The following is a 17559-nucleotide window of genomic DNA, read 5'->3' as shown; positions in this document are numbered from 1 at the left end:
AACTTTAAGTTGCAAAAAGTGTATATTTTTGTACAAATAAAAGATATAAAAATGTTTGGTGCATTGCACCAGTGTTATGATGAGTCTTGTGATGGTGCGGGTCAGCTCCATGCTCCCACTCTTGTTTTGGGAGCCTCTTGAAACCAACACTGTCGATAGTCATGATCAGGAGGAGCTTGTCCCATACTGTATGTCAACAAGAGTGAGCATCTCTTTTAAATTATTTGCTAAGTGTTGCTCAGCTACTTACAACTCTTCTTTTATGCCTTTGCAGGAGCCGCTGTTCTTGGCACTGACGAGGATTTGTCTGTTTCCCTCAATTTCATGAAATTTGGAGCCAGCAATCCAACATCAGAAGAGGGTGTACTAGAAGGAGGCCTCTCTAGTTTCATTGAGAACCCCCAGTACTTTAGTGGCATCTTCAAGGACAAGGACATGTGTATGACCATGTTTTATTAGCAGTACCACATTTTACTTTTGAGTCTTAAAAATCCACGTTTAATGGAGCTTGACTGATACAGTATAATCATATTTGACATGGCATTCCCAAACATGGTGCCATGTCAGGGCATTTTGGTGCTCCTCATGCCATTATTCCTCTAATAAATGATAATAAAGAATACAATGGCAACAAACAGTAACACTGCCCCTTAGAAACAGTCTTGTATTTCAGTCAGGAATTTGGACAACTGTGTCATGAACGCATTCACAAGAGTAAGCTTCAAGTAAGCTTCAAGAGTAGCTTCAAGAGTAAGCTAGATTGTAATATATGGAATTACAGTTTAAAAATTACTGTCTACCTGAAAAAGAAATGTAAGATTTATGTGACTTACAGTATGTTTTAAAAACATCATGCAGTGAGCCAGCCGAAACTGCCTTTTGTGATCCAAAAGAAAGGTGACACAAATCCACCTTAATAAAAGAATAAGTGTTTGTGTGTCTGTCCAGCTGCTATGTCTCAGTCACTCCAAAATGTGGCTGACAAACATTTTTAGTAATAGAGCGCATCGTATTGGTCATTCCAATAAATGGCACCTTACGAACATTAACACTGTTTATGAATCCCACACCAAATGGCATAAAACGGAGACATATGCATTGCATAGTGCATTGCAAATGTTAAAGCTGAGGTCTACATTAGATTTCAACTTGTCTTAAATAGGTAGCACAGCATTTTGTAGTAAAAATATAATAACTGCTTGATCATAAAGTAAAAAAAACCTTGAGTGGAATTAACTAGATCAAAAAGAAAAAACATATGAATATTATACATTTCAAGGCCACTGCCTTCTATTCGCCAGTTTGTAGAATGTAAGCAATAAAAGAAAAATCACATTTATTCCAAACCAATTGCGTTAGTCTCCAAACACATATTGCAACACCAGACTGTTAACAAAATCATTCAAATTATGCAATATGCACATATTCTGTATGGTGGACATTTGGTTAAACCTACTGCCTCACAGCTCCAGGGCAGAGTGGTGGCTCAGATGCTAGGGATTTGCACTGGCAATCGGAAGGTTGCTGGTTCAAATCCCGTAAATGCCAGAAGTGACTCTACTTCGTTGGGCCCTTGAGCAAGGCCCTTAACCTGCAATTGCTCCATCCTGGATATGACGTTAATCTGCATCGAGCCCTGCAATAGGTCTTCCAACCTGCAGGGAAAACTTGGGGATTGGTGGCAGAATGGGCACACCAACCACTGTAAAAAACCTCACACTTTTCTATTCCATTTTAACTAGTGTGGTGCTGAGGTGTCACCCGCTACATGCACTCGGGTCCTAATATGGGTTCCTGAGTTGGTTTGTCATGTGGTGGGTGCAGCAATGTGCTGTATCAGTGCATGCTCCTAACCTCTGTCTCTCTCCTCTCCCAGCTCCAAACAACACGGGCCAAATCCTGACACGATGTGTGTCTCTGTGGCTCAATCTCTGGTTAATCTGGTTTGCTTCCAACATGCCAGAGATGTGTGAACTAGATTGACTTGACACTGGTGTGCCATGCGATGGACTGGTATCCTGTTAAGATCCTTATGTTATAAGGTTTTATTTGAGTCCCTAAAATTTTCAGTTGGGTCAGGTGGGTTAGAATAAGGATGGCTGTATGTGGCTATTTTCATAAAAGCTTTCATACAAAATTAAATTGTGTTTCCTATGCAATATTGTGGATATGGGCACAGAAGTCAGTAATGTGATGGTTCACAGTATGCGAATGCACTAAACTGTAGTGTAATTACATTGAGGAGTTTTTCATCATTCTTCTTGTATTATTTGATTAAGTTTACCCGTCTTCCCATCCATTTTCTAACCCACTTATGCAATTCAGGTATGTAGCTGGTGCCAATCCCAACAGCACTGGATGCAAGAGAGAAACAAACCATTGATGAGTTACTAGTTTCCAGCATGGAACTAAAGTAACTTCTTATTCATTACAAATAGGAACAGTATTTATATTTTTTCAAGATTTATTGACACTCATATCTCAAATTGAAAGCCACCTGTCTTCTTTATAGGTGTACAACACATCAAATGGCGGGACATAGTCTTGAAATGGGAGCTAGGAGAAGGAGCATTTGGAAAGGTGTACCTGGCAGAATGTTTTAACCTCTCTCCAAAGCAAGAAAAGATGCTGGTGGCTGTTAAGGTAAGCAAGTCACGATGCTGAATCCTCTTAGACCCCATCATATTGTTCTCAGCAGCAGTCAAAAGAAAATACTGTAATTGTCAGTGAACGAATTTATTGTAGACGTTATTTTAGAAGATGGAAAATTTTAAATGCCATTGTAACATCTGTTTCTATTACAATGGCAGTCATTTTAAAGATAAAGAGATCTCTAGGTTAAATCAGGATAATACCAGAAGAGTCTGAAAAAATACTGAAAAAAATATTTAATCTTGGCTGCTCAAATCTTGTCTGTGTGGGAGTTTTATTTGAAAGCTTTTCATCTATTGCCTATTCACTTTGTCAGTGTGTTTTGACAATTTTTACATACTTAGATTAAAAAATCTGTCTATTCTTATGTATTCATATGTAAAAAAAAGTAAGTTTTCATAACCAGAAACTCACCTGGGCACTTTACATTAAGGAGATTTGGGTTTTTTGGGTTTTGGTTAGCACAACTGTTTTATAGCTTCTAGTTGTGGTATAGCGAGTCCGTGGTTCTGAATGAATGACTGTTTTTTTAAATAATCTATTTGGCCATGCCAGTCTCTGTGGGGAGTTGATGAGGTAATTGGGGTGAGACACACCTGCACAGGGTGTGATCATTCTCAGTTGCTTCATTGGCATGCTGCTGTGCCCATGGAGCTGTATAAGTATGGGCCAGCACAGTGAGAAAATGAAAGGAAGAAAAAGGAAAGAGAAGCTTGTAGAGCGAGACTGCAGCATTAGGAAAGAGAGTGGGTGTTTTTGAGCATTTAAACAAGCACGCATTTCGAGAGATTTGTTCATGCTGTAACGACACCCATTGCACAGATAGCCACACAGTGAAAATACTCGCTTGACGAGCACCTGTAATGCAGGTGTACTGCACTTTAGTTAAACACTGTTTTGTTTGACTTTTATTGAATAAAACCACTTGCACCTTTTCCACCATCCCCTTGCTCAGTTTGAATTGTCCCCATCTGCCAGTTCATCCGGTTACGTTACTGACAGTGTTGGGTTCCTGAATCTGGAAGGGAGAGCACGGAGCAGGAATGGCACTGTCACAAATGGTGGCAGCGGTGGGATGAGCTGACAATGGGGACTGAAGAAAAGGAGACGGATCAGCAAATGGGACTGGTGCTGGACTTTGTGGAAAAGAACACACGGAATCTAGCCGGAGGAGGACATTTTAAAGAACTGAGCTTTTTAGTGGACATTTATTTATTGATTGCTTTTATTGTCATTTTAAAAGTTCTTATTATTTTAATGTCCTGTTTTAACAAGAGGGCATGGGTTGGTTTTAATGTGGGGTTGGTTTTAGTGCTTTTATTGGTTTTAGTGCAGGGTCAGGCAGTGATATTTCAGTTCTGATGTTAATTTTAGTTTTTATTTTATTTTATAAAATCAATTATTTTTATTTCGTTCTAGTTTTCTGTGGAGTCAAAAATTTTAATTTTTATTTAGTTCTGTGTTTAAAATTTTAGTTTTTATTTTATTTAGTTCTGGCCTTTTTATATAATACTAGTACAGTTTTAGTTTTTTTTTCCTGTTTCAAGACCACAAATGCTGGCCTACACATATTTCAATGCAAGTTATATTTCAGTCAACAAAATACACTCACATAAAAGCGCTATATAAATGTAATGAATTATTATTATTATATAATAATGATGTTAAACACATCCTGACTATCAATGAGCAAACAGATTAAGTGGCCTAATGAGTACAGTCAGCAAGATCAAATGTTTCAACCCAAGAAACCAGTCTGTGCAAGCACGTTGCTGTTAAGATTTAAACAAGCACGCATTTCGAGAGATTTGTTCATGCTGTAACGACACCCATTGCACAGATAGCCACACAGTGAAAATACTCGCTTGACGAGCACCTGTAATGCACGGTGTACAGACAAGGTCCTCTGCACTATGAGGGGCACCAGCAGAGACTGTATGTTGACGATTTCTGCTGCCATTAATAATAATAATAAAAATTCATTATATTTATATAGCGCTTTTCTCAGTACTCAAAGCGCTATTCACACAGGGAGGAACCGGGAAGCGAACCCACAATCTTCCACAGTCTCCTTACTGCAAGCAGCAGCACTACCACTGCGCCACCAGTATTGAAGCAGTGATGTGCAGTGAGGTTTGTGAGGCACTGACTCCTTCAGAATCAGATTTATAAATATATGAACCCATATCTTATTCAATATTTGATTGGCAGCATGCACATTGACTACTGGTTATGTTTAATATCTCATCAGCATTTTTTACACACATATTTGGCTAAGAAAGAAAGTTACATTTATATCGACGAGAGAGAGCGTATTTGCTCTGCACTCTCCATGTGTTCCAAATTTGCTGTTGCAATTTCACAATTGTCCTGCGGTGGGTTGGAACTCTGCCCGGGATTGATTCCTGCCTTGTGCCCTGTGTTGGATGGGATAGGCTCCAGCAGACCCCCGTGACCCTGTGTTTGGATTCAGCGGGTTGGAAGATCGATGGATGGATGAAGTTCACAATTTATACTCAGTCAATACAAATGAAAGTATAAAGTGGTGTACAAAAAAAAAAAACATTTCAATTATAACCTTAATTGAAATATTTAGTTGTTTTTAAAAGATTTAAATTTTAATGCTTTAATCAATTTTAATACAGACTGTTCAACAAAAGGATAACCAGAAAAGCAAATTTTATTTACGGTCAAAATTTAGTCTTTAAATATTGGATTTTTTTTCTTAGTCTGATCCCATTTTTTATAAAATTGAAAACCGTTTATGGTCTTACCTTTATTTGTAAATGAAGTTCATGTGCCTATCCTTCTCCACGAAAATCTCCGTCACTTTCATGGAAAAGTCCTTCTTGCTTTCCTTTAGTATTAAAAGTCTTAATCTTCCATTTTGAAGTTGGAAGAAAAAATAAAAATAAACAGCCCGCTCCAGTGCGCTTGACTTATTGATATCGCTAACTTATTGGCGCGTCAGAACAGCAGCAACAAGCACCTGTTGGGTTCACATCCACCCCCTCCAGTGCAGCACGGTATTGTCTACCTCACTTTGTGCCTTTTCACTGCGGTTTTATGTCTGATCAGCAAGACTAGATATGTCACACACATTCATTAAAGATATTAGCCAGACTGTGGAAAGTCAGGGTGTATAATAAACGTGTCTGCAGACAGTATATTGGCGACACACAGATAGGCAGCAACAGGCACGCGACAACTGCATGCATCCAGGCTGAGGCTCTGCTCGTCGCTACTGCACCTTGCGTTTCTCCCTTGTATTTGATCAGGAAATGCACAAATTCAGCGATTTTGATGGTAAAAAAAAAATTATTGGAATCATACAGAAAACAAATTTACAGCACAGACCAGTGGACAAATTTATTTTATGGTATCATTATTAGTTTTTTTTTTTTTACTTTTCATGCCTCCCCTGATCGCACGTCCCTGCACTGAAGTGCTGTCATAGTGCCAGAGAAGTGCTGGACTTCCATTAAGTACTGATCCAGTTGGTCCTGCACTGAAACTTCAAGACTCTTTTCCTCTTCTCGCACGCTACATTTGCTTTTATTATCATCTGCGCTGCAATTTAAATTATTTCCACACGTTACTTTCTTGCTTTCTACCCGCAAACATCTGTGCAAAACTCGCCATCAGCCATCATGTGCTTACTGCTTCAACCCGACGAATGTGCTCAACAAACAAACAAACAACAGTCCTTTACGGAAGTTGAGCCACGTGACTATAATAAGCCCAAGGTACAAGATCACCGCATAGTGAACAGCGCAACGTAACTGAACGCTCAGAGTGACTGAACCGGACTGAACGAAAATGCTATTGCAGTTTTTTTCGTTTTTCCTCAATTTTCGTTCTCATTTTAATTCGTTCACATATCACTAATTTTTATTTTTATTTAGTTTTAGTTTCTCTGGTTGCCTTAATTTCAGTTCTCGTTCTTGTAAAACGAAAAACAATATTTTTAGTTCTAGTTCTCATTTTCGTTATGAAAATATCACTGAGCCAGGGCCAGGCTGCATACCTGGGCTGCCAGTTGCACTGGGTTGGTTAAGGCATGGAGCCTTCCTGTGCAACTGGTGGCTTAAGGGGGGAGGAATGTGGTATAGCGGGTCCGCAGCTCTGAACAAATGACAAGCTGTTTAAATAATCTATTTGGCCGTATCAGTCTCTGTGGGCGTGCTCATGCAGCCGTGGGGAGTTGATGAGGTAATTGGGGTAAAACACACCTGCACGTGAGGGGTGAGGGTGTGATCGTTTTTAATTGCTTCCTGCGGTGCATGATTTAGTCGCTGAGCCCACGGAAGCTGTATAAGTACAGGCCGGCACAGAGAGAAAACAAAAGGAAGAAAAATGAATGAGAGGCTTGGTGAGTGAGAGTGAGAGTGCAGCATTGGGGAAGTGAGTAGATGTTTTTGAGCATTGCACTTTAGTTGGACACTGTTTTGTTCAATTTTTATTGAATAAAAGCACTTGCACGTTTTCCATCTTCCCCTTGCTCAGTTTGATTTGTCCCCATCTGCCAGTTCATCCGGTTACATTACTGACGATGTTGGGTTCGAGGGCACCTGAATCTGAAAGTGGGGGCATGGAGCTGGACCCGCCCCATCACACTAGTCCTCCAGTTTCATCACCAGATTCACTTCTGTGTGCAGTTTGCATGTTTTCTTCTTCTGCATTGGCTTTATTCATATACTTTTTTTTATCCCAAATCTGAAGAGACATGGAGGTTTAAGTTTAAACTGGTCACAGAATATGCAACTGATGGGAGGTCACATTGAAATCATCTGCTCATCTGTCCATTTCCTGACCCTTCTTTAGCTATGTCAGAACCAGGAGGAGCTGGAGTCTTTTCTGGCTGCAGAAATTTCAAGAAGCCAGGCCTGGAAGTGCTGCCAGTTCATCACAGGTCACTTTCACAAACACACAAATACTTTTCTCTGCAGGGTCAATTCGGAGTTGTCAGTCCAAACTAATAGATATATCTTTGGGCTATGTGTGTTGTGCCACTTGTGAGGAAAAATATCCCACACAGGCAGAAAATAAGAAACCAAGAGATAACTGAGAGTTGAAACGTACAGCCAAAGGTATCTGCCTAAACGTCAAAGAAGCCTAGCAGCAATGCCAAAATGAAATCCTAACCTTAAAGTCAAAATAACTGAACCTAGTTGTACCCAAAAAACATGTTACCCAAACTCAATTTGTTTTGTAGATCATATCCAGAAATTTGGATGTTCTGAAGTCCCATGTGGTGACCTTGATACCTGATGACTTGTGATATCACATATAGCATAACCTCAGAAGTCAATCTATAATAACACCATAGAAACTACTAAGCAATAAGGCACAAAATAGTGATGTTTATGAACTTGAAATGAAAGTATTTTAGCACTCCAAAGCAAATAAAATTGAAAAAAATAATGCCAGAAGTGGGTTTTGTCATCCAAAACACCCTATTTGGAGTAAGAAAAGCAAAAATAATTTAAGAAAACATTAGGGATAAAATATAAACAGTCACATTTTAAATGCTAATCTCAAAAATGGCAGGAAAATTGATTGACCAGAGAAAAAGCAATTAACACACTAGGAGAATGAGCTAATTCAAAATGAAGCTGTGAGGCAGTAACATTAAGCACCTATGAACCAGGCCACACTATGGAGTGGTGTTAATAAATGAAGAAAACAAGTAGATATAACTCAACTAACAATTTAGTTAAAAACAACTTGAACAGCCAAGTAACACAAAAGTCATTTCTATTCAGCATCAGTAAACTGTTCTGCCACAGTTAGGCTTGACAAATGAATAAAGTACTAGGAGATCTTCTTCTGCTTCTTCTATATCTTCTGTCATTTCCATGTGGGGTTGATATGCCTGGTCAACATTCTTGAAACAGCTCAGTCCTGCACCTCTTCCACTGTCAAACCCTTTTCCTTCAGATCTTCTTTTGGTTCATCCATCCACCTCCACCTTGAGGTCCTTCATTTTCTCTTCCCCTGTATTTCCATTCCCATCACTATTTTGCCTACATATTCATTGCCTCTCCTCATCACATGTCCATACCACCTCAACCTACTTTCCTGTATTTTTTTAGATACCTCTCCCACTTTTGCTGTACTTTGATTGTCTCATTTCTTATTGTGTCCTTCATTTGTAACTTCACATGTCTGTCCTTTTTTATAAGTCATCAAGGAAACATGCCGAAATCACAGCCTAAAAACAGACCAAAACCAAAAGCACCAATACCCAAAATGCCAACCAAACTTTGTAATTGAAATACACATGCAAGGTCATAACTATCATGTACTGAGGAGTTCCTCCAAAGAAGATCCCAAAATGCTACCTCTAATGGAGCCTGGGAGCAGGCCCTCACAATGGGTAACTGGCCAATATACTTTAAAGTTCCAAAAACTGTTGCAAAAATCTGTACAAGAGGAACCTTTGGCTTGTGTACCAAAAAGGGCAAATGAAGATTATTTATAAAACAATTTCATACATAAAAATACTTTATATTTATAGAAGCTCCAAGAAGCACAAAATGCACAGAAGGAGTTGCTTTAAAAAACAGGGAATCCATTGGCAAGGAAATACCAAATGCACAAATCCAGAAAGAGCTCAAAAAAACAGAGCAAATAGGTCAAAATTCAGCAAACAGCAAAAACAAACACAGCAATAATCAAAGGAGAATTCACCAACGCCAAGCATATACAATGTACCACAAGGGTTGGTATGTTCTCTCAGCCTTTATACAGCATGAGGGCAGCCCCTTGATGGTGACTAACAGGTGGCCCCACTTCTTGGGAAACCACTTATAAAATACAAGGAATATAACAGAACTAGTGGAGATGATCGAAATTAAATAATACACAAAACTAATAAAAAACACAGAATAATGCAAATAATAAATATAAATAGCAATATTAAGAAACAATTCAAACATGAACATAAAAGGAATCTGAACACAAGCCAGGGGAGGAAACCTCCTTGAAGAATAACATTAACTCTCTTCAATTAGTATCATTCTGTGAAAAACATACTGACTCTTTAGCACCAAGGTTAGCATGCCACCATCTTAAATACTATCAGAGTGATGGTAGCATGCAGTGATTCTTCTGGCTATCATAAACTGCAATTACTGTCATTGTGCAAAATTACAGAAAATTGCAGCATCCACGATAAACAAAATAGCAGCACAAAACAATACAAATAATACAATAAAAAGAGTGTAGAATTGAGACCCACACTATTCAAACTTCTGAATCATGACATAAACTTTTCTGCTGATGGTTAGAACTTCTATCTTTTTCTGAATCTTTTTGGCTGGGCACTTCTTGGTACCCTGACATAACCCATCAGTCTCAAAATCACTGGCGCTTGTGCAAATGTTTCATACTTAGGCAAATTCAAATCAGTTTATTTTTTTATAGTGACCTTCATTAAGCAGAAGTGCAATTTATCAACAACTAATTGCTAATCCATACAACATTTACATGCATGAGTACATAAATTAGGTTAAACACGCAATGAAATGGAGCAATTTCAATTTGAGGAACATGAAAAAATTCAATATTAATGTCAATATAAATGTGTTAATGTTATTAAAGAGATATGGCCAGCTGACAATGGAAGTGAAGAAAACAAAAACTCTGTCAGTAATATTCTTGGAAAAATAATAAACTTGGAAGAATTTAGTGTCAGTTTAAAAAAGTCAGAGTCAGTTCTGGAGACCTTGGCCAGGTAGACATTTTAAAATATGCTTGTGCTGATTGGTCAAATAAGAAGGTTACATCCTTTCATCTTTAGATTCCAAGGCTCCTTATATCTTTGGTTTCACTTTCTGTAGGCATGAGTAACAGCTTTGGAATATAGCAGTGACACAGTCGCTAGATAAAGAGGATAGATGAGGGACAGTAACAGTTTATAATGGTCTTCATACTTTTATTTTTTGCAAATTACTACCAAACACATCTAGAATGTGACTATCAAATAAGTGCCTTCAGCCAGGATTAAATTAACAAGTTTTCATCGTTGACTTAAATGCTGAGACTAATGGGGCATCTCTAACAACCAGGCAGATCTTTGCACAACTTTGAAAATCTCAGTCCCCCCACTATTGTTCTATTAAGCCATAGGATTTTTGATAGGCTGAATTCTTGAGATTGTGATGTATGCTCTGGTATCTATGTATTGAAAAGACCATTTACATTTATTTTCTTGGCAGAAGCTTTAATCCGAAAGCAAATTACAGAAGAGGTAAACATAATAGAGTAACAGTAGGCTTGGGCCTGTTTGTTCAGCAAGTGTAGTAGAGACACGTAACAAACATTGATTGCCACAAGTCCAGGTAAATCCAGGTAATTATGTAAGTAGAAAGAAGGTTTAAAATTCAGCCCTGAATGTAAATGGAATTGGTTCTTAAACCTTAAGAACAAACAGTGTACAGTTAGGTCCATAAATATTTGGACAGAGACAACTTTTTTCTAATTTTGGTTCTGTACATTACCACAATGAATTTTAAATGAAACAACTCAGATGCAGTTGAAGTGCAGACTTTCAGCTTTAATTCAGTGGGGTGAACAAAACGATTGCATAAAAATGTGAGGCAACTAAAGCATTTTTTTAACACAATCCCTTCATTTCAGGGGCTCAAAAGTAATTGGACAATTGACTCAAAGGCTATTTCATGGGCAGGTGTGGGCAAGTCCGTCATTATGTCATTATCAATTAAGCAGATAAAAGGCCTGGAGTTGATTTGAGGTGTGGTGCTTGCATGTGGAAGATTTTGCTGTGAACAGACAACATGCGGTCAAAGGAGCTCTCCATGCAGGTGAAAGAAGCCATCCTTAAGCTGCGAAAATATTTATGGACCTAACTGTAGATAGATAGATAGATAGATAGATAGATAGATAGATAGATAGATAGATAGATAGATAGATAGATAGATAGATAGATCTTTATTTGCCTCCAGAGAGAAATTTGTCTTTTAATGAAGCTCTTTAAATAAATACATAAATACATATTCACACAAACTTTGGTCTGAACACACACATGAATTACTATAAATCAAGAAAATTTCAAAAGAAAGAAAAATCCTGATTTATCTGTTACAGTCGCAGTGAGGCATTATGCAGACGTATTGCTGTTTGGTATAAAGGAGCCCCAGTCATGTTTCTTGGCACAATTCTGCTGAGTGATTCATTCACTAAAAGTCCTCAGTGTTCATGTGTCATAGAGAAAATGTGTGGCATTGTTCATAATGGCACACAGTTTGGTTTTAATTCTCTCCTTTGCTACTACCTCTAGAGGATGCAGAATGTGTCCTATAACTGAGATTGCCCTTGTAATTAGCTTGTTGCTTCAGTGGATCTCTCTTGCAGTAATGTCACCAGCCCAGCACACCAGAGCATAAAAAATCACACTGGCCATCACAGAGTTATAGGACATGTGAAGGATGTCACATCCCACATTAAGGGGATGCAGTCTCCTAAGGAAAACAGTTATCTGTTCAGTATCATTTAGCAAATCAATCAAACTGTTGATGAATAATGCCTATAAGCAGTACTTAGTTTCTTCCTAGTCTTCTCTTTGCTCTTAACAAGGAATGACTTGATCAGTCTTCATTTTTCATAATTCTACAGCATTTGCCCATGCATATTACATCACAAAGTGCAGCACAGAGACAGAGGCAGAGTCATGGAATCACTGCTCCCTCATATCTCCCATAGTGGCAGTATGTGCTGAGGTGTCTGAGGCTACAAAGTGATTAGAAAATGTGCCCGGTAAATGAGCTGGTGTGAGTGCCTTCCATTTGTTTTCATTTATAGTTTACTATAAAGCATTGTCGAAATCAGAAGCATAAACCTTTTTTTCATTAACAATGAGTGTAGATGGTAGTGATTTATGCTCTTTATGCTTTTGTTTTCCTTGTTTCTTATAAATCAGACACTCAAGGATGCTAGTGGGACGACTCGACAGGACTTTCAGCGGGAGGCTGAGCTGCTCACAGTCTTACAACATGAGCATATTGTACGCTTTTATGGGGTGTGCACAGATGGCGAGCCATTGGTCATGGTCTTTGAATATATGAAGCATGGAGACTTGAATCGCTTCCTCAGGTTAGTGGTATTGCATATCACTATAATATCATTTCAAAATGTAATAGAAAATAAGTGCCTGGTGACTAGTAACTAAAAAATTTAACAAATGGTTCAATAAGCCACCTGTAACTGTTTTAATGCCTATTCCAGGTAATATTCGTATTCCAAACTTGAGATTTGAAGTGCATGAAAAATCAGTTTGTGCTAGTAGTGTAAACACCCAATGGATTACAAGAATTATAAATGGAAAGAATGAACAAAGGATAATTTAAATTAGGCATTAAAAACAAAAAAAACAAAAAAATCATGGTAGAGAAAGTTGTTGTCTTGTAGCACTCTAGGTGTCGTAAGTAATCCATGAAGTAAATACAGGTACTGGTCAGCCCTTGCAGGTTTATGATTCATGGATACACCTCTTTGTGGGTTTGTCATCAGTAATTAAAAAGACATTATTTTGTGAATTTTGTGACCTACAGTATTGTGGAAAGCCACTGATGATGCTATAGCCCTGGTACTTAAATGGACTACTGGTGAAGCACTGCACCATAGGGAAGCTTAAGCAGTTAACGCAAGGGCTGCTGGGTGAAAAATGACCTGCTAGCTTTAAAAGTTAACTATAAGAAGTCAGAAGGATTGTAATCAATGGTGTCTTTTTGTTTCAAAAACTTTTACTGCACAATTACACTCATCAGTTTACAGTTTTTTTCTGGATTTTTGTTCTTGTCCTGTGCTGGTTTATTCGTGTGAATTCTTCTGACTTAGAAAATATCTATGGGAACTTTCTGAACTTCTACAGATCTTAACATACATCAGTATTATGATAGGACAAAACTTTACATAACTTTCAGTAGTCTGTTCACAGGGGATTTCATTTTATAACTATACCAACATCTTCTGCATCTGCAAAACTGGACCGTGCTGTGAGTGTTTATAATTTTGTGCCTAGTGTTTTATTAGATTTCTGTTGTATTTGTAATATTAATCATTTTCTCTTTTAAATTAATATATTACACTTACTGTCTTCCTTTCCTCCTTGTCTCATCTACCTCTGTCCTGAATCTGACCACTGGTGCTGGAAAACAGACTTCTTTAATTCCAGACCTGGGAGTACTTCCAGTGTCACTGCCTTGCAGAAGGTACAGTGCATCCGGAAAGTATTCACAGCGCATCACTTTTTCCACATATTGTTATGTTACAGCCTTATTCCAAAATGGATTAAATTCATTTTTTTCCTCAGAATTCTACACACAACACCCCATAATGATAACGTGAAAAAAGTTTAGTTGAGGTTTTTGCAAATTTATTAAAAGTAAAAAAATTGAGAAAGCACATGTACATAAGTATTCACAGCCTTTGCCATGAAGCTCAAAATTGATCATCCTTGAGATGTTTCTGCAGCTTAATTGGAGTCCACCTGTGGTAAATTCAGTTGATTGGACATGATTTGGAAAGGCACACACCTGTCTGTATAAGGTCCCACAGTTGACAGTTCATGTCAGAGCACAAACCAAGCATGAAGTCAAAGGAATTGTCTGTAGTCCTCCAAGACAGGATTGTCTCAAGGCACAAATCTGGGGAATGTTACAGAAAAATTTCTGCTGCTTTGAAGGTCCCAATGAGCACTGTGGCCTCCATCATCCGTAAGTGGAAGAAGTTTGAAACCACAAGGACTCTTCCTAGAGCTGGCCGGCCACCTAAACTGAGTGATCGGGGGAGAAGGGCCTTAGTCAGGGAGGTGACCAAGAACCCAATGGTCACTCTGTCAGAGCTCCAGAAGTCCTCTGTGGAGAGAGGAGAACCTTTCAGAAGGACAACCATCTCTGCAGCAATCCACCAATCAGGCCTGTATGGTAGAGTGGCCAGACAGAAGCCACTCCTTAGTAAAAGGCACATGGCAGCCTGCCTGGAGTTTGCCAAAAGGCACCTGAAGGACTCTCGGACCATGAGAAAGAAAATTCTCTGCTCTGATGAGACAAAGATTGAACTCTTTGGTGTGAATGCCAGGCGTCACGTTTGGAGGAAACCAGGCACTGGTCATCACCAGGCCAGTACCATCCCTACAGTGAAGCATGGTGGTGGCAGCATCATGCTGTGGGGATATTTTTCAGCAGCAGGAACTGGGAGACTAGTCAGGATAAAGGGAAAGACGACTGCAGCAATGTACAGAGACATCCTGGATGAAAACCTGCTCCAAACTGGGGCGACGGTTCATCTTTCAGCAGGACAACGACCCTAAGCACACAGCCAAGATATCAAAGGAGTGGCTTCAGGACAACTCTGTGAATGTCCTTGAGTGGCCCAGCCAGAGCCCAGACATGAATCTGATTGAACATCTCTGGAGAGATCTTAAAATGGCTGTGCACCGACGCTTCCCATCCAACCTGATGGAACTTGAGAGGTGCTGCAAAGAGGAATGGGTGAAACTGGCCAAGGATAGGTGTGCCAAGCTTGTGGCATCATATTCAAAAAGACTTGAGGCTGTAATTGCTGCCAAAGGTGCATCGACAAAGTATTGAGCAAAGGCTGTGAATACTTATGTACATGGGATTTCTCAGTTTTTTTATTTTTAATAAATTTGCAAAAACCTCAAGTAAACTTTTTTCACATTGTCATTGTGGGGTGTTGTGTGTAGAATTCTGAGGAAAAAAATGAATTTAATCCATTTTGGAATAAGGCTGTAACATAACAAAATGTGGAAAAAGTGATGCGCTGTGAATACTTTCCGGATGCACTGTATACTGTTCCTCTGCAGCTGTGCCTGGTGGCCCCCAAGAACCCTGACAGGGCTGTCTCATTGGACCCAAGCTGCCCTGCAGGTATCTATATGGGAGTACCACCAATGGAATGCTGTCATTGTGTGCACAGGGGATAGACATAACTCGGGGAAGTAGCCACCCTCTGTACTTCCATGCAGGCCTCCAATCCTATCAAGGAAGTGGCATTCACTCTGGTCAGCAGGCCAACCCAGCTTTGTCCTTCCATTATGGGCTCCTGCTGCAGCTAAGGAGCCCACTTCCAACCTAGTCGGGATGCTGTCTCATCCAGAATGGCAGTCACAATAGATTGCTGTGGCTGTGGCTGTGTGTACATATGTATATATATATATAATATGTAGATAGAGAGAGAGAGAGAGAGAGAGAAAGAGAGTAATATATAGTAGTATATGTAGGTGTATCTATGGTGGTCTCTTCACTTGAACTTAATTTCTCAGTGTACTACTAAAAAAAATCACATTTTGTGTCATATAGTACTAATGGAAAATATGGCAGTACAAGGGAAAACCTTGGGACTGAATCTAATTAATAATAAACAATAATATAATTACAAAGACATAGCATATAGTTGATATTGAGTGCACTAAGTATCAGTTTGTTACATTTGTTAATTAATGAAAAAAACAATAAAAGAAAGCAATTAAAAAACGTACATTGCAAAAGTGACTGCAAAAATCCTTATTTCCTGAATTACTTAAAGGACTTGGGTGAAATATGCACTGTTTATTATTTTCTAGAAGTTACTGAGAAGTTTATATCATATCTTTATGTCCTTGATTTGTGCTGGTTCTTTATGGAAGTTTTTCCACTCTCACTTGTGAAAGCAGATGCTTAAACAACATACAAAGAGAACATAAGCAGCCTGAGTTCATTGTCATTTTCTATTGTATAAAGATTATGTTACTGAGCTGCTGGAGTGAACTCATTAGTCAATTGGCTCAGTAAATCTAATCAATAGAAGGCCCATTGGTTAAATGTTCATGGCCGGCTTTTTCTTGTGTTACACATGGTTTGAAGATACATTTGGCAGAAATTGAAGTGCAAATCCAAAATACATCACTTGGCGTATCAGTTACAAAAAGGATCTCCAAATAGTAATGAATAACTCTGATTAGCTTTAGATTAAAAAAATCAGTCTTCTTTCAGTTATTTTGTATTTTACTTCATTCTTCCTACTAATAAAATTTTTCCAATGTATTCTTGCAATGTTTAAGTCAGATGCAGGTGTATTATGTAGTTATTATACCTTACTTGGAGAGGACAAAAAGGCAGAGTCTGTTCTGGTATCAGTGAGTGAAAAGCAGAAGTCCATCATGGATAGGATCAGTTGCAGAGCAAGCTCACTTCCACCAGTCACAATGATAAGGGGACAATTTATACAGTAGCTAACAACATTACATAACATTCTGAAACCCAATGTTATCAGTTCATGGTTGTGGAGAGCAGAAGCCCTTGCTAGCAGGATTGGGACAAGGCAGGAACCCTCCCAAAACAGGACCCTGGCACATCAGAGGACCTACTCACACACACAGAAACACACTTACTGTTTCAGTTGACTAGAGAAGTACTGGCCCACCCTCTATAACTCACTTAACTGGAGCACCTGGGAAAATGTCCATGCAGACATGGAGAGAACATACAAACTCCATACAGAAAGAAACTAGGGACAGGCCTCAAAAATGTGTCACTGAATCCAGGGGGCATCCATACTAATTATTGTACCACTGTACACTGCACTTAATATACATACTTAAAATAATCCATCATTAAATTATGCCTAAAGAAATCAATAAGGGGCAGCACGGTGGTGCAGTGGTAGCACTGCTGCCTCGCAGTAAGGAGACCTGGGTTCGCTTCCCGGGTCCTCCCTGCGTGGAGTTTGCATGTTCTCCCCGTGTCTGCGTGGATTTCCTCTGAGTGCTCCGGTTTCCTCCCACAGTCCAAAGACATGCAGGTTAGGTGCACTGGCGATTCTAAATTGTCCCTAGTGTGTGTGTGTGTGTGTGTGCCCTGCAGTGGGCTGGCACCCTGCCCG

General features: G+C 39.0%; 1 protein-coding gene across 1 annotated transcript in view; it reads left to right on the top strand.

Annotated features, from left to right (window-relative positions):
- Window positions 1-17559, top strand: part of ntrk1 (neurotrophic tyrosine kinase, receptor, type 1) — a 105303-nt gene that overhangs the window by 73903 nt on the left and 13841 nt on the right. The window contains exons 12-14 of the mRNA XM_028791501.2: window positions 275-439; window positions 2513-2643; window positions 12596-12768. Coding sequence (XP_028647334.1) covers window positions 275-439; window positions 2513-2643; window positions 12596-12768 — 469 coding nt within the window. The remainder of the gene's footprint in view (window positions 1-274; window positions 440-2512; window positions 2644-12595; window positions 12769-17559) is intronic.

This window comes from Erpetoichthys calabaricus, chromosome 2 (genome assembly GCF_900747795.2).
Source record: "Erpetoichthys calabaricus chromosome 2, fErpCal1.3, whole genome shotgun sequence".
Taxonomy (NCBI): Eukaryota; Metazoa; Chordata; class Cladistia; order Polypteriformes; family Polypteridae; genus Erpetoichthys; species Erpetoichthys calabaricus.
This window is presented reverse-complemented; position numbering and strand designations above follow the sequence as displayed.